General features: G+C 45.7%; 1 protein-coding gene across 1 annotated transcript in view; it reads left to right on the top strand.

Annotated features, from left to right (window-relative positions):
* PTGFRN (prostaglandin F2 receptor inhibitor) overlaps positions 1-22,566 on the top strand; it is a 68,065-nt gene extending 45,499 nt beyond the window's left edge. Inside the window, exons 5-9 of the mRNA XM_023515471.1 lie at positions 346-771; positions 6,080-6,499; positions 14,241-14,348; positions 19,505-19,810; positions 21,750-22,566. Of these exons, the coding sequence (XP_023371239.1) occupies positions 346-771; positions 6,080-6,499; positions 14,241-14,348; positions 19,505-19,810; positions 21,750-21,916 (1,427 nt within the window). The 3' untranslated portion in view covers positions 21,917-22,566. The remainder of the gene's footprint in view (positions 1-345; positions 772-6,079; positions 6,500-14,240; positions 14,349-19,504; positions 19,811-21,749) is intronic.
* Positions 22,567-23,527: the final 961 nt, after the last annotated feature.

Raw genomic sequence — 23,527 nt, 5'->3', positions numbered from 1 at the left:
CTTTTGTGGACACTGAGCTTAAGAGATCCTTCTCAGAGCACTTTACCCTTTGGGGGCACTGACAGCAAACTCCAGCCCTGCCAAAAGACACAGACTGGCTGAGGACATTTGGCTTCTGGCATTGGAGGCTTTCTTGAGAATACATGGGACAGTGTTCTGCGGCACTTGTAGAAACACTCCTGTGAGATCCCATCGGACAAGGACTGAGCTCTCACTCTGTGGGCTGGAGGGGCGCGTCGTAATTGTCAGAACACGAGCAGTACCTGTCTGGTTCCTTCTGCTAATTCTCGGTATGTTGCTGTCTCATTATGTTTTCATCCCAGCCTTTCTCTCTGTCTTGCTCAGAACCAGACTACCAGGTGTACCTGAATGCTTCCAAGGTCCCCGGGTTTGCAGACGACCCCACGGAGCTGGAATGCCGGGTGGTGGACGCGAAGGGTGCACAGGCAGGCGTCCGCTTCACCGTTTCCTGGTACTACAGGATGAACCGGCGCAGTGACGACGTGGTGACCAGCGAGCTTCTTGCAGTCATGGATGGGGACTGGACGCTGAAATACGGGGAGAGGAGCAGGCAGCGGGCCCAGGATGGAGAGTTTCTTTTCTCGAAGGAGCACAGAGACACATTCAATTTCCGGATTCAAAGGACTACAGAGGAAGACAGAGGCAGTTATTACTGTGTCGTGTCTGCCTGGACCAAGCAGCGCAACAGCAGCTGGGTGAAGAGCAAGGACGTCTTCTCCAAGCCCGTCAACGTATTTTGGGCATCAGAAGGTGGGAGCTGCGATCTTGTTCCTCATCCATTTTGTTTTATTTTTGCTTATGTCGTCTCACTATGTGCTCTCAGGCGCTCAGTTGCCCCCGTGGGTCACCACTCATACCAGGATCCAGGGCCTGGACGTGAGTCACAGTGCAGCCCTCTACACCCTCTTTGTACTCACGACCCCCCACCCCTCACAGTATCCCCAAATCCCAAAGAGAGTGCTGTAGAGCTCACTGCCATCGGCCGGATCTCCCGCTTCCTGAACTTTATCTCTGCCCCTGCTCTCTGCCCTGCACTCAGTATGACCGCTCTAGGGACACTTTCCCCCCAGCCTCCTAAGCGGTGGCACCTCCCTCCCGTAGGTCTCATGTAGCTGGGCTTGGGGGTGAGGCCGGTGTCCTGCTTATTCTCCACTGTAGCTACCAAACCATTTTCCTTCACCCCTAAAACTGTCCAGCCTCAGTTCTCATGTCGTCAGACCGGCTCTCATGGCCACTGCCCGCTGACTCCAAGGTCCCCCATTCACCCTTTGAAGGTGTTAGCTTTTGTCTCATGGCCATTGTCTACTACGACTCCCGTCTTGCTAAATTCATTATCCATGTAAAGCTCTGGGTCACAATTAGAACCCCCTGTAGGAGCTTAAAAAAAAAAAAGCCAATGCTTGAGCCCCACCAGATATTCTATTCTAGTTGGTCTGGAGCAGTGATTTTCAAACTTTTTCATCTCATGACCCACTTGTACCTATAGTCCAACTTCCGAGGCACACTTCAATTATGTTGATCAAAAAAATAAAGAATAGGAAAAGGGAATATTCTTCTAGTGCTTTGAACTTCTTTCAGAAATAATCTAGCTAATGATTTTTAAAAATTTTGTAGCGCACCTAAGATCCTCTCCTGGCACACCAGTTAAAAATCACGGGTCTAAAGTGTAGGCAGTCTAGGACTGGAGAATTTAAATGCTGCCACGGGGATTCTCCTGCGCAGCAGAGGTTGAGAGCCCTACCTTCACCTATGTCCTCCTTCCCTCTCCATCCCTTCTCCTCCTCCCTCTCATCGCCATGTCCCTGTCCTGTCTTGGTCCTTCACTCCCATGCCGATACCCTACATTAGGCTTCAAGGAATTTCAGCCCCTCCCCAGTCTCAGTGATGAGCATCCTATTCTCCAAACACATCTCTGTCTTTTTACATCACTCCTTCCATTTTTCCACCAACAGCCCTCTGACCCAACCAGGACTGACAGTCTGTGAATTAATCCTGCCCCCCAACATCATCCTTCACGCCCATCGTGTCCTCACTTCTCTCTTACCCGGGGTGACCTGACCGGTTGCTCAGGGTAATCCAGTTTACACCCATTGTCCTGGTGTGGTGGTTATGACTCCCTCTTTTGTCCAGAGGTGTGTGCAGGGGTTGGAGTTAGGGGCAGATTACACGGCCACCCACTGCTACCCAGCCTAAACTCCCCTCCGTCACAGTCACTCCCTTCCATCACCCTCACTCCCCTGCCTCTCTCTTGCTTGCCACAACCTAGTTCAAAGCCAACTCTCTGCCACCGCCTTATCTCTGGTTGGAGAAAAACGTTGAAGCATGTTGACTTTTTTTTTTTTTTTCTGAGACAGAGCCTCAAGCTGTCCCCCTGGGTAGAGTGCTGTGGGATCACAGCTCACAGCAAACTCCAACTCCTGGGCTCAAGCGAGTCTCCTGCCTCAGCCTCCCAAGTAGCTGGGACCACAGGCGCCCGCCAGAACACCTGGCTATTTTTTGGTTTCAGGCATTATTGTTGTTTGGTGGTCCCAGGCTGGATTTGAACCCGCCACCTTAGGTATATATGGCTGGTGCCTTAGCCACTTGAGCCACAGGCACGGAGCCGGATCATGTTGACTTTAAAGTCATGATCACTTACGTTAAGTGGGCTCGCAGTGCTGCCTGGGAATCCTGTTGTATCTCCTTAATCTGTTTACTTCCAACTCTCCCCACCGCCTTCTCTGCAAAGCCACCTCCTCCACCTCTCTGCTTCCTATTTCCCTAAAAATAAAAACAAACAAACAAACAAACAAAAAAATAGAAACCATCAGGAGTGTCCCGTTCCCTCCACCTGGGTGCTGAGCCCACATCCTTTTGTCTGAGCAGAGGCCAGACCCTCACTGCTCACGCGCACGGCTCCTCTCTCAAATGTCAAACAGACTTCTCTCCCTTCTGGGCCTTTTCCACTGGCCTGACACTAAGCTGTTAGGTCTCATATATTTTTTTAAAAGCTAAACTAACGTTTGTGTTGCTTCCGCTCCATCTTTCTGTTTCCCACACCCACTTGCCCTCCTGTAACACTCTTTCCTTTTACAGCAACAACATTGGATTTATCTGTACTGAGGGTCTCCAGTTCTTTTCCTCTCATTCTTACGGTACCAACTCGAATCTGGGGCCTGGCCCATGTATCTCTGCTCTTTGTGTTAAGATTACAGTGGTCAACACATTGCAAATCCAGTTATTTTGCTTGACTCAGCGGGATTTAGCACAAGTGACCGTGGGTCCCCCTGGGATGCTTTGCTTCTCCCTGGGACACGACACCGTCATCCCAGGGCTTGCTTCCAGCCCTACTGGCTGCTGCTTCTCAGCCTCCTTTACTGGTTCCTGTTCATTTTCCTGACCCTCAAACTGAGACTGCTTCAGGACGTAGTCCTGGGACGTCTTTTCTATTTACTCTCAGTCCCTTGGTAATCTCCGCTCTTATGAATTTATACCATTTATACACTGGTGGCTCCTGCAGATTTCTTTCCAGAACTCCAGGCTCCATCGTGGGCTGCCTTCCTGACTCCTCTGCTTGTCTAAACAGCATCTCAAACTTCCCTGCCAGCTCTTTTCTCCCCGCTCCCTCCGACACCGTTGTTCTAGTCGCTCAGACCAAGGCCTTCATCCCTGACTCCTCATTCTTTCTGACCTCTTCTCACACTCCGCCCTTCCTGAACCGCCGCTGTCCTCGCCTGGACCGTAGTGCTGGCCTCCTTACCGGTGCCCTCCTCCTCCTCCACGTCTGCCTTTGCACACAGCAGATGCTATCGTTCTGTTAAAATGTAGGTCACATCATGGAAACCTCCCCGTCTCACTCAGAGCAAAGCCCAGCATCCTTTCAGTGGCCTTGGATGTCCTGTGCCGACTGGCCCCGTTACCATCTGACCTTGCCTCTGCTCTTCCTGGGACCCATTCTGCTCAGCCACTCTGCCCTCCCCATGGTTCCTCACGTGTGCCAGGCCTGCTCCTGCCTCGTAGCTTTCCTTCTTCCCAGAGTGCCTTTCCAGAGACCCACAGCCCCTGCTCCCTCACCTCCTTCGGTTTTTGGGGTTTTTTTTAGAGACAGAGTCTCACTTTATCGTCCTCAGTAGAGTGCTGTCGCATCACAGCTCACAGCAACCTCCAACTCCTGGGCTTAGGCGATTCTCTTGCCTCAGCCTCCCAAGTAGCTGGAACTACAGGCACCCGCCACAACACCTGGCTGTTTTTTTGTTGCAGTTTGGCTGGGGCTGGCTCGGACCTGCCACCCTTGGTATAGGGGACTGGAGCCCTACTCAGCACAGGCGCCACCCCTCCTTCAGTTTTGTTTTGTTTTGTTTTTTGAGACAGACTCTTACTTTGTCACCCTCTGTAGAGCGCTGTAGTGTCATAGCTCACTCAGCCTCAAACTGAGTCAGGCTCAGTTTGAGCCCAAGCTCAAAGCAATTCTCTTGCCTCAGTCTCCCTGATAGCTAGGATTATAGGTACCTGCCACAGTGCCTGGTTATTTTTTAGAGACAGGATCTTGAATTTGTTCAGGCTGGTCTTGCACTCCTGAGCTAAGGTAATCCACCCATCTCAGCCTCCCAGAGTGAGTACCGGGGTGATCCACCACACCGGCCTTTCAGTTCTTTTTAAATGTTGCCTTCTCAGCGAGGACGTCCCTGGCCACTCTATCCAGAAGTGTGATACCCCCTCCCCATACAAACCCAAACTTTGTTTCTTCCTTGCCTGGCTTATTTTCTCTTAAACATTTATCACCATCTAGCCATAGCACATATTTATTTGGCTTATCTTCTTCCACTAGCATGTGAAGAGTGTGTGTCTGTATGTGTTTGTCTGCCATCCTATCCCAGCACCTGAAATGTGGAAGGCTCTCAACAAGCACATGCCTAGTTAACAAACAGATGAGATTCGATGAGACTCAAACTCATGGAAGAATCAAAAAAGAATGTGATGGCTCAGGGGAACCTCAGAAATCAGTGATTCTGGAGAGAGTATAATGCGCATGTTCTACTAATAGGGGTTTTTGTTTGTTTGTTTGTTTTTTGAGACAGAGCCTGAAGCTGTCGCCCTGGGTAGAGTACCGTGGTGTCACAGCTTACAGCAACCTCCAACTCCTGGGCTCAAGCAAGTCTCCTGCCTTAGCCTCCCAAGTAGCTGGGACTACAGGTGCCTGCCACAACGCCCGGCTGTTTTTTGGTTGTAGTTGTCAACTGTTTGGCAGGCCTGGGCTGGATTCGAACCTGCCAGTTCTGGTATATGTGACTGGTGCCTTAGCCACTTGAGTTACAGCTACTAATAGGTTTGATGGCACAAATGTTCTAAGAAACCTAACATAAAAATCTGAACAGCTGGACAGACTATAGGATTAATTATCTTATAAGAAAAGACTGTGTCTAATTTGTTCATCCAGTCAACAAGAATTTAAGAACCTTCCAAGGGCCTGCTGTGGTGCCATTATAAAAGGAGAATTCTAATGTATCTGTGTGTAGGAATAACTGTTTTGCCAGAGAAGCAGGGAGTAATACATGTAAACCTAAAGTTCGTGTAGCCATAGACAGTTCTCAAAACGTTAAAGCATTTCTGAAATTAAAGTGTAAACCAAGTGGAAATGATTAGATCTATAAATACACATGCTTCAGTCATTTTAGTAGTAAATCTGCCCGGTAATGTTACCATCGCACAATTACACAAAGAGAACTCATTTCTCCCTTGCTCCCTGCTCTTAGCACACACGAGAAGCAAAAAGAGTGCACATCTTTAGAGCACACAACGTTTTCTTGGTGAGACTTCTTGAGGACTCTGAAAACCCTTAAAACCGAATTCTCACCATTGATTCCTTCTCTCCTTGCACCCATTAAATCATTTCAGTGTGGTGCTTTTCAGCCTGCTCACAGATAACACACGATTTTCTTTCCAAGTTTCCAGCTTCTCGTAAGTGCTGTTACGTGGCGTTTGCAAATAAATTCCTATTTCCTTGACATTTTGCTTTTTGTAGCATAGTCATTTTAACCGATCCTGTTGGAATTCACCTCCTTCTGGCACTTCATTCCAGATTCCGTGCTTGTGGTGAAAGCCAGGCAGCCAAAGCCCTTCTTTGCTGCAGGAAATACATTTGAGATGACTTGCAAAGTGTCTTCCAAGAATATTAAATCACCACGCTACTCTGTTCTCATCACGGCCGAGAAGCCCGTCGGGGACCTCTCCAGTCCCAATGAAACCAAGTACATCATCTCCCTGGACCAGGACTCTGTGGTGAAACTGGAGAATTGGACAGACGCATCGCGGGTGGATGGTGTTGTGTTAGAAAAAGTGCAGGAGGATGAATTTCGCTACCGAATGTACCAGACTCAGGTGTCAGATGCCGGGCTGTACCGCTGCATGGTGACGGCATGGTCTCCTGTCAGGGGCAGCCTGTGGCGAGAAGCAGCAACCAGCCTCTCCAATCCCATTGAGATAGACTTCCAAACCTCAGGTGAGTCAGAGATGGAGCTGGAGGAGAACAGGAGGGTTGGGGTCAGATGCCCTTATTTTTGAAAACAACTTTTGTAAGCTGTAATTCACATGCTGTGCAGTTTACCCGTTAAAGGTACATAATTCAGTGGTTTTTCATATACTCCACAGAGGTGTTCAACCATCACTACAATTAGTTTTAGGACATTTTTATTTCACCCAAAAGAAACCCTGAGCCCTGAGCCAGCACCCTCCAACTATATCTACCCCCGCCTCTCCTGCCTCCCATTCCGTAGCACCCGCTGTCTTGATTTCTGTCTCTTTAGATTTGCCCACGATGGGAGTTTTTACGTAAGTAGAATGTAGTGTGTGGCCCTCATGTCTGGCTTCTTTTATTAGCATAATGTTTGAAGACACACCCGTAATGTAGCAAACACAGTACTTTATGACTGAATAATATTCTATTGTACAGTTATACCACGTTCTGTGTGTCTGTTCATCAGTCAGTGGACATTTACTTGTTTCTGGTTTTTGATTATAAATAATGCTGCTATGAACACATTCATGCCTAAGTTTTTCTGCGAAAGTGTGTATTCATCTCTGCCCTCTTATTTATTTATTTTCTTTTGAGACAGAGTCTCACCTAGTACCCTGGGTAGAATGCTGTGGTGTCACCATAGCCCACAGCAACCTCACACACTCTTTGACTCTGGCAATCCTCTCGCCTCAGCCTCCCAAGTAGCTGAGACTAGAGGCGCCCACCACTATGCCGGACTAATTTTTCTGTTTTTAGTAGAGACGGGGCCTTGCTCTTGATCAGGCTGGTCTCAAACTCCTGAGGTCAAGCAGTCCACCCACCTCAGCCTCCCAGAGTGCTAGTATTACAAGCATGAGCCACCACGCTGGCCCTGTTCTCAGTTTAAAAAAATGAACTGAAACTCAGCTACTTCAGATCCTTTAGGGAACATGGTGGTATTACAAAAAGAGAGGAGGGAACTCAGCCTCCTGAGGGGTAAAATGACTTCCCCTGCAGTGGAAGATTCAGAGCTAAGACCCCAGGCCCAGGGTGCCCCTGGGACTGAAGATGGTGACCCCTATTCTTCACCCACCTAATGAGAGCAGTGTTTCCATACAGGGGATAACTATCCCACCGTTACTCCTCACCTGCTTTGGGACTGGGCCAAGAGCTCCTATGAATAAGTTGAGTCACCAAAACTGTTGTGGTGTGGATGAATGTTATCTGTCAGCCTGGTTTGTTATCATTGTTTATGAGAAAGTTAATTAAAATAAGGATCTTTTTATGTCTATTCTGAAATGATGTTTTCCTTGGTAAGTAGACTGTTTTTATGCTATGAAGCAGAAAGATCCGCTTTTTTAAATAGCATAGATACAAGGTAATATTCTCAAAGAGAGCTATATCTTACTCATCGATGTAGTTTCTTAACGTCATCCGACACATCTGTTTTTGTGTGTGTGTGTGTGTGTGTGTGTGTTTTAGCAGGAAGATGATTTAAAAGCTTTTGAGCCCCAATCTTATTTAGAATATCAATGTGAAGGATTATCATTTGTGAATTGCAGACTAAATGTGCTTTGGGTTCCAGTTAGAAATTCATCTGCACACTCTACCCCGTGACTGTATCAATGTACACAGCTATGATTTAATAAAAAAAAAGAAATTCATCTGTAAAAATTCAGATATTAATTGAATCAGTATAAGGAATGCAAGATATTTGTTGAATTAATTTAAATCATTAGCATTTATATTAAAGATAAGCTTGACTCTAAAAAGTTTAGGTTTTATTAATATTATTTTGTATTATTATAACCATTTATAGTACACAGTGAAATAATCACCTAGCATCTCTTTTAACCTTTAGATTAATAAAGGATAAGTATTGATTTAGAACTGGAAAGAGCAGAGAAAGCTTAGGCCTCCCTTATTGTCTATTTGCTTTTAATGACCACTAGATTGAGATACAGTTCATATGCCATAAAATTCTTCCACTTATGGTAGTAATTCAGCGGTTTTTGACTATATTCAGGGCTGTGTCACCATCACCACTATCTTATTTCAGAACGTTTTAATCACCCCAAAATGAAACCCTGTTCTGGTTAGTAGTCACTCCATGTCCTTGACCCTGGCAACCACCAAGTTCCCTTGCTGTTGCTGGAGATTTGTCTTTTCATGTGAATTGAATCACTGTGGACTTCTGTGGCTGACTTCTTTCACGTAGCATGGTATTTTCAAGATGTATCCACGTCGTAGCATATATCAGTAATTCATTTTTATGGTTAAATAATATTCCATCCTATTCCACATTTAGTTTATCCATTCATCTGTCAATGGACGTTTAGATTATTTTCATGTTTTGGCTATTATGCATAATGCTGCCATAAAAATTATTCAAAATAATTAAAAAATTATTGAATAATTCAAAATTATTCAAAAATAATGTCCCATGCTATGTGTCATCTTTTCACTTTCCTGGTGACGCCCCTTGAAGCACCAAAATTTTAAATTTTGATGAAGTTCGATTTCTCTGTCTTTTCCCTTTGTTGCTTGTATTTTTGATATCTTATCTGAGAAATCATTGTGTAATCAAAGGTCATGAAGCTTTATGCCTATGTTTTGTCCTCACAGTTTTATAGTTTTAGCAGTTATATTTTGGGCCGTGAGTCATTTTGAGTTAATTTTCATTTGTGGTATACAGACGGAATCCAGCTTTCTATCTTTTGCATGGGGATATGTGGTTGTCCTGGCACCATTTGTGGGAAAGTCTGTTCTTTCCCCCATGGACTTGTCTTGGCACCCTTGTCAAAAATCATTTAATCATAAATGTAAGCATTTATTTTTAGACTCTCGATTCTATTCCAGTGATCTACATTTCTGCCTTTATACAAGTATCACCACATTGTGTGATTACTGTAGCTCTATGGTTAGTTTTAAAATCAAGAAATTGGAAAGACTTTCTACCTTTGATCTTTTTCAAGATTGCTTCGGCTGTTCTGGGTCCCTTGTATTTCCATGTGACTTTTAGGATCAGCCAGTTAATTTCTATAAAAAAGACAGGTGGGACTCTGCCAGGGATTGTGTTGAATCTGTGCATCAGTTTGCAGAGTATTGCCATTTAACAATATTGTTTTTCAATGAGTAAGCATGGAATGTCTTCCCATTTATTTAGGCCTTTTAATTTCTTTCCGTAATGTTTTCTAGTTTTCAATGTACAAATTTAAAATTTCTTTTGTTAAACTTATCCTATTTTCTTTTTTTTTTTTATGGTATTATAAATGGAATTGCTTTCTTTATTTCTGTTTTGGGTTTTTTTTTATTTTTTCCTTTTTTTTGGAAATGCTTTCTTAATTTTCACCTTGTTCATTTCAGTTATTATAGCAACACAATCTTTTTTTTTTTTTTGAGACAGAGTCTCACTATGTTGCCCTTGGTAGAGTACCGTGGCATCACAACTCACAGCAACCTCAAACTCTTGGGCTTAAGCAATTCTCTTGCCTCAGCCTCCCTAGTAGCTAGAACTACAGGTGCCCAACACCTAGCTATTTTTGTTGTTATTGCAGTTGTCATTGTTGTCCTAGCTGGTCCGTCCCAGGTTTGAACCCACCAGCCTGGGTGTATGTGGCCAGTGCCCTACCTGCTGAGCTATAGGTGCTGCCACAGTCTTTTTATTTTATATTGATCTCATATTTTATAACCTTGCTGAACTTGTTTATTCTAATATTTTGTTGGAACCCCTTACATTACAATTTTTAAAATACAAGATTATATTATGTAGGAACAGATAGTTTGATTTCTCCATTTTCAAGCTTAATATCTTCTATTTCTTTTTCTTACCTAATTGTCCTGGCTAAAATTTCTAATCTGGTGATGAATAGTAGTATCACAAATAGACATTCTTGTCTTTTTCCTGATCTGAGCAGGAAAGTGTTCAATCTTATTTGCTACTAAGTATTATGTTAGCTGTGGGTTTTTTCATAGATTCCCTTTATTGAGTGGAGGAAATCTCCTTCTATTCTCAGTTTGTTGAGTGTTTTTTTTTTTTTATCGTCAAGGTATCGAGTATTGTCAGATGCTTTTCCCGTGTCTGTTGAGATGAGATGGTTCTGTGGACTCTGTTCCGTGTCTCTGCATCTGTTCTGCTGTCTGTAGGAGTCCGTTCCATCTTGTTTTACATTGGTTATTTGATCTTTCTTTTAAACTGTTATGGGGAAGAGGGGAGACATAAAATCTTTTGTGTCTATTTCTGGGTGAGGAATGAGTATAGACTATTTCTCAATTCTTTAAATCTCACCATAACAGATAAAATCAGTGTAGCTTCCAGGTTGAATAGATTGCCCGAAGTTTTTATTATTATTTAATCCACAGAATTGTCAGGGCAAGTTCACATTTTAATTAGAAAAGGCTGCCATCAGCTTTTCAAGTCAACACCCAGCATAATGCTATTCCCTCAAACAACCCTCAACAGACATTGATTTGAAACTGAAGAGCTTTCGCTTCCTAGAGATCAGTGTCATACCTTCAGACACACAACAGGGGTCCCTGTGGTGTTCATCTGCCTGTCACCTGATTTCAGGGCCTCTAAGGACCAAGTGGTCCTACTAAGTCATGGCTTTTACTGACAGGAAGCATAGATAGGGAAAATGGGATTTGAATGTGTTGGTATAGACTTTGGCCTTTGAAAAGAACAGTAATAAACATTTTTCTTTTTAATATAGAAAATTTAAAACAATAATGAAGGAGAAAGAAGAGAAAGAATCCTCGATTATCCTGTGCAGACTATTATAGGCTGTTAATTTGTGTGGTTCATCTTTCTAGAGTTTTTCCCTTGGATGTTTTCTTCATGACTTCAAGGTCAGGCTGTATATTCTGTGACCTTTTTTTCTCCCCTTTAATGTTACAAGCGTTTTCCATATTATAACCAATTCTAGGTAAATACCAACTTTAAAACTACACATACTAGAATTTGCTTAGCCCTTTACCCTATTTTTTTTTTTTTTTTTTTGAGACAGAGCCTCAAGCTATCCCCCTGGGCAAAGTGCCATGGCATCACGCTCACAGCAACCTCCAACTCCTGGGCTCAAGCGAGTCTCCTGCCTCCGCCTCCCAAGTAGCTGGGACCACAGGCGCCCGCCACAACGCCTGGCCATTTTTTGGTTGCAGCCATCATTGTTGTTTGGCGGGTCCGGGCTGGGGATTCGAACCCGCCACCTTAGGTGTACGTGGCTGGCGCCTTAGCCGGTTGAGCTATAGGCGCCGAGCCCTCTTTACCCTATTGATGATGTGCAGATGGTCCTCAATTTTTGCTTTCACAAAAATACTGCCATCAACAGCCTTTTTAAAGGCCAGAGTTGGAACATGGTTTGTGTTGATGTCTGTGTTTAAAATCTAAGTGGCTCTTATGCTCTCTGCAGACCAGGAATCGGGGGACCCATAGTGACTCTGGTCATTCACATGAATCCTCTATGCCGTGGTGCTCTGTCTGTGAATTTATCCAGACAAATCCTCTCACAAAAAAGGCATTAGCACAGAAATTGACCATAATGAAAATATTGCTAAGCCTGGGATAATGACCCATATTAACAGTGTGCTGTTGATTTCATTAGAAAGAAATCCAGCACTGTGACTAGCTCGCCACAACGCAGGCCTTTTCCTGCAGTCCTTGTGGGCAGCGCAGATGCTCTGCTGATAGCCAGAGCTCATAGGGGAAGTGAGAACTATGACTTGTGACCTAGGAGAGGCTTTTGGGGTTTTCTCTGAAAATACTAACCATAAAGAAAAAGTCAAATTTGACCAAATTAGGTAAATCAATCTTTGCTATTTCAAACGACACAAGTAGAAACATAATCCATCATGAGGATTTCTTAACGTTTTGTCCTTTTGTGTTCTCTTAGAAGGGGCCTGAACGCTCAAAGAAAGGCCCCCCTTGGTGTGGTTCTGTTCACTTCTATGCGATTTCTCCCCAGGGTCACTACTCACCTCTCCTGGCTCACAGGTGGCCGTGCAGGGCGTAAGCCTGCCAGTCCCCACAGAGCCAATGTGGAGCGCTCTGCCTGATCCTGCCCCACCTCACTGCTGTGGGCAGAACAGGTTTGGGGTCTGAGGACCCGAGGGAGCAGGCCTGACAGCTGAGTTAATTGGAGGAGATGAACTCCAGAAGTAGGTCGAGTTCCCTTGTCGGCTTCGCTGTCATCCTGTTCCCAACTCCCTGCAACTGCCGTTCCATCGTATTCTCTCTCCCCCAGAGTTAAGCCCCGCGCTGCTCCCTGGATAACCAGAACTCTGACAGTGCCCACCCTTCCAGGGCTCCGTATTCTCCAACCATCCTTCACCTTTCTCCCAGGAAAACACAAAGTGTTCGTGTACTTAGGTAGCAAAGCAATCTCATGACATCATCTTAGAGTCATCATGTTGAAATGAAAGTGTAGCCCTTTCTGTTAACTGCCTCATTGGGTGGCAGGACAGTTTACTGAGTCACAATCATTTCTTCTGAAAGTCTGACAAAAGTGCTTTGAGGTACTTTTTTCCTTTCTTATAATCGGAACAAGAAAGTAATGATACCTGTTTTCTTTTTCTTTTTCCTTTATCCTTCCTTTTCTGTTTCCTTTTCCTTTCTTGTAATCTGATCAAGAAAGTAGCAACACCTTTATTCTTTTTTATTCTCCCCCCTACCCCCCTCCAGCAGGGTCTCACTCTGGTCCAGGTGGCAGCACAGTGGTGGCATCACAGTTCACTGCAAACCTCACTCCTGGGCTCCTGGACTCAAGCTACCCTGCTGCCTCAGCCTCCTGAGTGATCCCTATAATCTTAACTTGTAATGAATTTTAGAATCTGCACCCAGGGGGAATCCCATAGCACTGATGTTCTGGATACTTCTTTCAGGTTTGCCTGTTCCAAGATCTTCAGAGTTGGAATAAACGTTGAACTCTTCAGATCAGCTTGGCTTAAAAGTTATGAAATATTCTCACCAAGAATGATATAGAGATAAATTAAAAGCAATAATTATTCCTCAGTGTTCTCAGGAGGCATGCAATACAGATCCTGCCTGGATAGGGTTCTTTTTGTTGTTTGTGTGTGTGTCTGCTAGACTTCTGTTTTTTAGGGTGATTTTAAGGTTCACTGCAAAATTGATCAGTCAGTGCTGAGAGTTTCCATAGACTCCTTGCCCCACACATGCGCAGTCTCTTCTTTTAAAGGAATATCCAGGCTGTCTCAGTTTCCCCTGGTGAACTAGAGCCATGCCTTCAGCATTGCCACCAAACTTCATAGAAACATGGATGTTGGATGTCTGTGTTTCAGCCTCTTAACAGCAGGGCCCCACGCACAGCGCAGGGAGCCCACTCACTCCACTGAGTCCAAGAACATGCCTGGTTCAGTCCCTGTCCTTCTGACTGCCAAGCCATCTCAGCCTGGAAGTGAACAGCCTAGGCTACACCTGGGTGGGAAGTGGGGGTGGGCTTTGAATGAAACCATGGTGGTCATCACAGAAAAGGCAGAAGAAAAGCTGAGCGAAGCACCTCTTTAGGAATAGTTCCCTTTGGGCTGTGATCCTGAGATGAGAGGCTCTTTCGGATGCGTCTAATGCACATGTCTCTCTGAACATGAGAGAGACGACCTCAGAGCACCTATTTTGTAAGTTTCTAGACCAGTTCCCAGAAAAGGGAACTGCATTTAGATGCCGGTTGGGGGGCCAAGGATGGAGTTTGACAAAAGTGTGAAAGAGAATAATGAGGCCAGCATTACTTTCTTCCAGGTCCTATATTTAATGCCTCTGTGCACTCAGACACACCGTCAGTCATCCGGGGAGATCTCATCAAGTTGTTCTGTATCGTCACTGTTGAAGGAGCAGCTCTGGATCCAGGTACCTCTCTCCTTCCCTTCACCCTCTCCACACTGGTTTTTGTAAATGTTTCTCTTGTCATCCCATAGTGTTACACAGTTGTGGGTGTCAGAGATTGTGTATCCCTGACTACCTGGCTCAGCACTTAGACTTATTAGATGTTTAATAATTATACATTGAATGGATGCATCTAACTGCAAGGTGAGTTGGAAATACATCCAGACTCGTGAGTGTGAGTTGTCGAGGTGTTTGGCTGGTTCAAAGCCCACTGGCAGGGGCCAGCTCCTTCTCCTGTATCTTTCATTCATATATTCATTCAGATGTTTATTGAGCGCCTTTGATGTACAAGTTCTGCTCTAGATGCTAAGACCAGGGGAGTGAGAAGAATGCTCATAGTCTACCCTCATGGAGCTTGCAAACTGGTTAAGGACACGGACAAGAAGTGCCATACATGGTCTGACTTTTAAGTTCTATAACTCATCCTAGAAAACGTGCTACATACCTCACTGCTAAATATTACAGCAGTCACCTTAGAAGGGCTCCTTTTCCAAAGCCAGGCTCCAATGCCAGTGCCTAGTCTACTCTTCAAAGCAATTTAGGAAGTCTTTTTTTGGAGTGGTCATCAAAGCTGTTTTCATATTACCCTTCATGTCCTGAACGTCATCAAAATACCTTCCTTTCGATATTTCTTTTATCTTCAGGCAAAGAAAAAATGTCATTGAGGGCCAGATCAGGTGAGGGGGGAGGGTGTTCCAACACAGTGATTTGTTTACTGGCTAAAACTCCCTCACACAGTGCTGTGTGAGCTTGTGCATTGTCACGATGCAAGAGCCATGAGTTGTTGGTGAAGATTTTCAGTTAAGATTTTTCTAACTGTTTCTCTATCAATGTTTACTTGGTCTGCTATACTTTTCATAGTCAGCTGACAATTTTGATGCACAACTGGATGAATTTTTGCAGTCTTTATATCAATTCTGCTTATTACTTATTGCCCTGACTTTCATCAGTAACCCTTTCTTTCCCTCAGACAAATGTTTTAATCCACTTGTACGCTTCCATTTTCTTCTTGGCACTATCTCCATAAGCTTGGACTAACATGTCCCTGATTTCACTTTCACTCTTGCTGAGTCTAACAAGAAATTTACAAACGTTTGTTCATTGCTCTAATTCAAGCTCTGACACTCTGAGGCACATGAAAACATGTAACAACAATAATGAACGCTGCTCAGCAACATACCACCACACATCAACATGAGCACAGCTGTAAAACACTGGTATACTAAGGTCATAAAGTCCCACCGAGTTGTTTGTATAGTGCCGCCAATGTAAGAACACAGTGGCAAGTTCATGAACTCTGTTGTCAGACCTCGTGTAATAGCAGGTAGCAATTGATGCTGTGAAGAAATATGGAGAAAGGGAGTAGCAGATGGCCAGGGCAGCAGTATTGTAGTTAGAGTTCTTAGGAAATCTTGTAAATCTTTTCTTTGCAGAAAATATTAGCATTGCCAATAGGATGCCTCAGACTTATGGGACCTATCAGTCTTACTCCTTTTCTGCTTGGTCCCATTCAGTGACCGGTTGATGTCCCCCTCTCATTTGTCGACTCTTAGGGCTTATAAAAACACTGAAGGCACTTAGAGTGTCTGTTGTTCAGCAGTCTGTCCCCACCTCTGCACTTCCTTAAGCCAGAATGTACAGGGCTCAAAGGCCCCTGGGAGGGTGGTCCTAGAGAAGAAAGCAAAAGCGGGTGTTCATTCAGTATACTGAGGCAAATCTAAGCAAAGGCAGGGTGGTCTGTAGTGAATCCAGAGACAGAGCCTAAGCAGGGCCTGGGGAGAGGCCTAGGGGCCCCCGTCTAGGTCTGGCCCCTGCAGGACTTCTAGTTAAAGGTTTAGGTCAGCAAATATTTTCTATACAGGTAGGAAACATATTTGGTTCTGTGGGCCAAATGGTCTCTGGCTACTACCCAACACTGCCATGGTAGCAGAAAAGTGGCTGTAGATAATACTTTAATCAAATGGACATAGTTGTATTCAGAGAAATTTTATCTATGGAAACAGGTGGTGGGCTGGACTCAGCCTGCAGTCTGTGGTTTACTGAGCCCTGGGCTAGTTGATTGATACCAAATTGGCTCTCTTAGAGAAGCTGACCATGGCTGATCTTTAGAAATAGAAAAAAGGAGAGGAATTTGTGGAAGTTACCAAAAAAGGAAAAGAAAGAAACCAACACAAACCAGCAGAGGTGGTTTGCTCTGTTCATGGGGGTGAAGGAACGAGGGGCCATTGCTGTACCTGAGGCGCGGACAACCGAGGACACGGAGTGGGACTCAGAGGTGGAAATGAAGGTGAAAGTGGAAGAGACCACCAGGAAAAGGGGAGGGGATGCTTTTTCTACATTGTAATATTATTTTTGTCCTTAAAACTCATTTATGAGCTATACAAAGGTAAATCCTTTAAATGCTATTTCTTGGTAAGTAAATGTAACACCAGTTGCCCCCTCCTTTTTTGAGACAGAGTCTCACTTTGTCACCCTAGATAGAGTGCAGTGGCGTCATAGCTCACAGTAATCTCATACTCTTGGGCTCAAGTGACCCTCTTGCCCCAGCCTCCTGAGTAGCGGGGACAACAAGTGTGCTCCCCAATGCCTGGCTAGCTTTTCTGTTTTTAGTAGAGACGGGGTCTCACTGTTGCTTTTGTGTCCTTAGTAAGTCTTTCACCAAGCATAGTTGCAAAAGCTATACGTGACTGGTACCTTTCAGATCACAGTTCTCCAGAACTTTGTATTTTTGGACTGTATGGGTAGGAGATTCTGAAAAATTGAACACAAGTTGCAATTCGGTGGTCCCCACACATCCTATGGGCTGTGAGGGGATTCTCTCTGGTGAGGGACGTGCTGTGTGAGTGGGCTGAGGGCAGCAGCCTGCTGTCTGAGCAGAGACTGGGACGAGTGTGCACGTGGTGGGTTGAAGGAGCACTCCCAGAACACTGCGAGGCAGGGCTGGGGAAGGGAGAGGCAGAGGTGTGACTCGAGAGCAAGTCTAACTCCTCATGGAGTATGAACTGAGCCACAGTGTGCTGCCCAGCTTGAGGTAAGGGGGTCCTGAGTCACTGTCCCCATGGCCAGGGAGTGAGGTATTTCCCAGCCTTCAGGAGGTGGCTTCCTTCAGTGGAGGCCCCGCCTGTGGAGAAGGGCACAGGTAGGTAGTGTGGAGGGCTCAAGGCGCCAGCCAGTCTGCACAGGGCATCGATAATACGAGCTGTAGGTGGCAGAGCCCTTCCCGTCCACGGCATTTGTTTGCAGGACCCTGTAGGTTAAACTGTGCTGCTGATGTTATTCGTGGTGACCAACTTTTTTTGAACACTTAACTGTGTTCTAGGTTCTATTGCAAGCATTTTTAGAAGTGTAATTAATTTAACCATGTGTGCTGTAATTTTTATTTTATTTTTTAAAGGTTTTTTTTTTTGAGACAGAGTCTATGTTGCCCTCAGTAAAGTGATGTGGCATCACAGCTCACAGCAACCTCAACCTCTGAGGCTTAAGTGATTCTCTTGCCTCAGCCTCTGGAATAGCTGGGATTACAGGCGCCCTCTGTCGCTCCTGGCTAGTTTTTTTGTGGAGACAGGGTTTTGGTCTTGCTCAGGCTGGTCTTAAACTACTGAGCTCAAGGAATCCACCCATCTTGGTCTCCCAGAGAATTAGGTAGGATAATAGGCATGAGCCCACCGTGTTATTTTTATTTACTGATGAGGAAACTAAGTCTCAATGAGCTTAAGTGGCTGCCACAGGTCACACAGTTGATAAGTGACAGTGCTGGGATTCTAGCCCTGGCATTCTGGCCCTGGAGCCTGGCTCCCTCATAGTAAGGTGGCAGGTAGCAGGAAGACAGTTGTGGCTCTTTGCCACAGTAGCCACCTGGCACCTGGGGTGATGGCATTCTGAATTAAGTGTTTTCCTGAGTATGTGAGAGTGACCCTGGTGCCTGCTCTGCCCTGGCACCGTGAGGGTGTGAGGAAGTTTACAGCACTCCCCGTTCCCCCAAGGAGCTGGTCTTCTTGGAGAGATGCTGGGGACAAGAACATTTTATGCTCAAGTGCCATGGTGGGCGAGTAAGGGAGAGAAATAAAAGATACTACATTGTTAGGGTGAGCTGAAAAGGAGCTCTCCTTTGGATAATTTTATAGAAATTCTTGCTTTTGGCCTTGCTTATATTCTTTCTTAATATGTAAGCATCTAAAAGTAATGTATTTGCTTTATAATTTGCTCTTTGAGGTGATTATTGTATTTTTACTAAATGAATAAATGTTACCTTTTGTTCAACAAAAATTATGGTATTTAATATTAGTATAACAAACCTTCTCAAGTAGATTGCAGATAAATGCGTGGCTACAGGCCTTTGTTGCATGTGGGGGGGACCTCAGAGTCGGCACAGCTGGCATTGGTGGGTAGCGGTCGAGAGAAGAGGTCAAGGGCTTCTGGTGTCTGTTCTCTCTTTACATTCCATGAGAATTGCCACTTGTGCCAAAGGCTTCTTTCTCTTATGCCCACATTAATTTATTTGAGGCTGTTAGAACCTTAATTTCACAGAGTACTTTACGATTCAGCAGCATTACTCTCTGGGACTGTTAAACTGTGTTCAATTTTCTCAGCTTGACATTTTTTTTCCTTTTGTTTTGAACTTGGGCACTTGTGCAAGAAAAAAAAAACCACAGTGAGCAATAAAATCTAAACTGTTTACAGCTCTAAATGTTGTACAGTCCGTTTTATGGACCTTTTTTCAGTACAACTTTAGTGTCCTTCTGTGTTGGGTTTTCTGCCTGAGATGTCAAAGGACCTGTTCTCTCTGGGGAGAGAGCAAGTGACGTGACCTTGTGCCAGCTTTCTGTACGTGTTCTCCGTGGGAGGCAGTTTGGGGCCCTGACTTTTCTTCCTGTGACTCCTTAGGCTGAGTGGTGACAATAGAGGGGTTAAGAGGCTGGACTCTGGAGCTGGACTACCTGCTGGGGCATGACCTTGAATAAGGGGGCAGTATGACAGTGCCTTCATCATAGAGCTGCTGTGGGGAGGCAGTGACACCCAAGGCCCGCAGACTGTCCTAGTCAGGGTTGCACACTCGGTTGCCCTATGTATTACTTCTGCCCATTGCACTGATCCCAGGGTTTTGGCTTGGTAATCCATAGACGACATGGCCTTTGATGTGTCCTGGTTTGCTGTGCATTCCTTCGGCCTGGACAAGGCTCCTGTCCTCCTGTCTTCGCTGGATCGGAAGGGGATTGTGACCACAGCCCAGAGGGACTGGAAGAGTGACCTCAGCCTGGAGCGTGTGAGTGTGCTGGAGTTTCTGCTGCAAGTGCACGGCTCAGAGGACCAGGACTTTGGCAACTACTACTGTTCTGTGACTCCCTGGGTGAAGTCACCAACAGGTTCCTGGCAGAAGGAGGCAGAGATCCACTCCAAGCCCATCTTTATAACTGTGAAGATGGATGGTAAGAATGCCACACAAATCTCTCTCTGTCCAGGCTGCAGCTGACAGGATCCAGGTGTCCGCATTTTGCCACAGCACGTGCTGCCTTCTTTCTAGATCTGTCCTGGGCCCGCACCCACAGAGAGCACAGGCAGCCCTTGCTGTTTTCCCAGACTCGCTGTCACATGCTGGTGACACCATCAGGAAATGATTTTCAAGACTTACTAGAAAAATTAGCTGGCTGCAGTGGCTCATGCCTGTAATCCTCACATTCTGACAGGTTGAGGCAAGACAGATCACTTGAGCCCAGGAGTTTGAGGTTCAAGGAGCTATGATGCCATGGCACTCTAGCCTTAGGCAACAGAGAGAGACTGTCTCAAAAAGCAAAAGATTTACTAGAAAAATAAATTTTTTTTTGAGACAAAGTCTCACTTTGTTGCCCTTTGTAGTGTGTCGTGGCGTCATAACTCACAGCAACCTCAAACTCCTGGGCTCAAGCAATCCTCTTGCCTCAGCCTCCCAAGTAGCTGGGTCTCCAGGTGCCTGCCACAATGCCTGGCTATTTTTTAGAGATAGGGTCTCACTCTTGCGTAGGCTGGTCTGGAACTCCTGAGCTCAGAGAGTTTACTCACCTCGGCCTCCCAAAGTTCTAAGATTACAGATATGAGCCACTGTTGCTGGCCTACTAGAAAAATTTTGAAGCCTTTGCCTATTTGATTAATTTTATAGAAACCCACTTTACTCTGTTCTAGGGTTGGGGTTGATATGGACTCTGGCAGGCAGAGGCAGAGGACAGCCTTGAGAGGAAGGGCTCAGGTCAGCAGGTGTGGCTGTGGCTTGCGTACACCACTTTTACCCTCCTGTTGGCTTTGCTTCTTAGAGAAGGGGAGCACCGCCTGGAGTCTCTGCCACAGAGTGGGTACTTCGTGGAGCCCCGAGGTGGGAGCTCTGGGCCTCATTGGCCCGTGCTGACTACCAGGGTCAACCTAGCTAGACAGTCAGAGCTGTGTTCCCCAAGCACCCCAGAGTGCTCAGAGAACAAAGAAACATGTTCACAAGATACGTGCCTCCTTTGGAAAGTAAATGTTAATTTAAAAACCTCCACGGAGAGAACTCCAGTCCAGAGCCTCTCAGGTCTGTAGAAGCCTTTTGAATGTGTTTCCCTAATGGTACACCAGTTTGGGGGAGATGGAAATTGGAGCCCCAACTCCCTCAGGTCACTCAGCCTTTCTGCTCCATTTCCCATCTCATGAGGAGGCTGTTTTGAAAATTAAACCATGTCAAATGTAATGCACCCAGCACTGTGGCAGTGTCACCCAAGGAGCATTGATACGTTGAGGAAGGGAAGGTGGGATTTCCAGGGTGGAATCTCCAGGGTGGAATCTGATGGTGTTTGTGCATTTCTGAAACTTAAATCATCTATAACCTATTTGTGTTTGGGAAATTCCTTACTTAAAGTAACTCCATGTGAAAACCCAGATTTACCAAACAAGTAAGGGGGTGATTATTCACTTTGCTAGATAATTTACTATAGTGTTACTTAAAATAGCTCCCTTAGTACACTTCAGTTATTTGATGCGTAGAATTGATTTATGCACAGTTTTTTTAAGGACGCATCTGCTGCTGAATGTGCAGTGCCCTTATACTGACTTTTAAAAATCAATCTCCTGCCAAAACCCTAAAAAGCAAGTTGACATTCAAAGGCATCGAGTGAAATCTTTTTTATGGTTTTTATTCCCTCTACAGAACTGGGTGGAGAGGCGTTTGCTCTTTTTATTTTTTTGACAGATAGGTCTGAACTGCTCCTGTCTCCAGTACTGTGCTTGGTACTCGGTACAGGATGAGAGCGGGCTGACCGCTCAGTGACATCCTGCTGTGGGTAGAGGGAGGGCGGCAGTGGTGTCCCCAAGGCGGCCCTCTGTGAAGCACTAACCACTTCCCTCTTGATCTCTCCCTCCCAGTGCTGGACGCCTTCAAGTACCCCCTGTTGATCGGCGTTGGTCTGTCCACTGTCATCGGGCTGCTGTCCTGCCTCATTGGGTACTGCAGCTCCCACTGGTGCTGTAAGAAGGAGGTTCAGGAGACCAGGCGTGAGCGCCGCCGGCTCATGTCGATGGAGATGGACTAGGCTGGCCCAGGAAGGGAGTGACGGAGTGACCGAGGAACGCTCCAGGAACAATTGGGGCGAGAAGAGGACAGTGATATTCTAAAGCAAAGTGTGTTACACTAAAAACCAGTCCTCTCTAATCTCAGGTGGGACTTGGCGCGCTCCCTTTTCTGCATGTCAAGTTCTGAGCGCGGACACGTTTACCAGCACACAGCTCTTCTTCCCACGGCACTTTCTGATGTAACAATCGAGTGTGTGTTTTCCCAACTGCAGCTTTTTAATGGTTAACCTTTGTCTAATTTTTTTCTCCTGCCAGTTTATAGATCCTCTGACTTGTGTGTGTTTATAGCTTTGTTTCGAGGAGTTGTGGTGAGGAAGGGGGTGACGGCGTTCGGGGTTCTGTATCTTGGGCGAGGATGTGCCTGCCCGGGTGAGAGCCGGCTTCCAGGACAGAGGCGTGTGTGAGAGACTGCTGCTAACAGCGACCCTCCACCCCAGCCGGGAGACAACACAGGCCTATGCCAAGGCTGATTTGTGGCTTTTACTTTTCTGCCCCACCCCTATTTTCAGGGGTTTAGACTACATTTGAAATCTAAACTTGGAGCATATAACTTCTATTGAGCCCAATGCTTTTTTTCTTTTCTTTTCCTTTATTTTATTTTATTTTTTTTTTTTTTGGTTCCTCTGCCTTTCCCCCATTTCTTTTGTATTTGTTTTATGTGACAGTGCTGAAGTGGCAGCCCTGGAATCTAGAATTTGGCTCTCCACCGAGCACCTTATCTTGCCACCTTAGCCTTAAGAATGAAGATAAAGCAAAATAAAACAACCACCTCTGTCTAGGGCAGCGAGAAGGTCTGCAAGGAAGAGGTTGGGGGCGAGGAAAGGAACAGACACTCACTCCAGTAGTTCTGAGGCCACTATGCCTCAGGGACCCCAGGGACAGCAGAGGAGGGACTCTGGGAGTTAGGTTTGTGCAGCTTCAGCCAGGAGGGTCCATTGTGTCATCTGCGAGTTAGGGAGCAGAGGCCACCACCATTCCCCTTTCCTGTCCTTGGCAGGAGACAGAGGCATTGGCCACTAAGGGGGTTGCTGGTGGCCACACAGATGCCACGTCCTTCACATGCTGCTTGGGCTCCTTACTGTGAAGGCAGGTGGCTACTTGCAAGACTGACTTCAAGGAATCAAATTGCTTAGAAGAACCATGTATTTTCCATGACCTTTTCAGTCCTTCAGGCCTTTTTAAGATCCACTGCAGGGGGTGCATGAGAGAGTATCCTCTGCGGTATGTTTGCCTTTCTATTAGGACATGAAGGAAACCCAGCAATTTACTGTCACGTGAACAGCCTGTAGAGCAGAGCTGAGAGCGGTCTGCTTTGCGAGACTGCTCGTGTCAGGAATAGGACGGTGGGCAGAAAGGGATCCACCGTGTCCGTGGCTTCTGCTGCTGTATTAAAGTGCTCCCTTCAGAGCCTCTCACCCCCTGCATGGCACTGGCCTTTCTGAAGCATCCCAGGGGGGTTTCTGAGGCTCACTGGTGACTTGTGCCCTAATTGCAATCTTCTGTGTTTTTATCCTGGCTCTGAAGGATCTAACGCTGCTCTGTCCTCCAAAGGGGAAAAAAGATGCATTTGT

Source organism: Otolemur garnettii, unplaced genomic scaffold (assembly GCF_000181295.1).
Source record: "Otolemur garnettii isolate 467f Iridium unplaced genomic scaffold, OtoGar3 scaffold00073, whole genome shotgun sequence".
In the NCBI taxonomy this organism is placed as follows: domain Eukaryota; kingdom Metazoa; phylum Chordata; class Mammalia; order Primates; family Galagidae; genus Otolemur; species Otolemur garnettii.
Note: the sequence above shows the minus strand (reverse complement) of the source record. Positions and strands in the feature narration are given on the sequence as shown.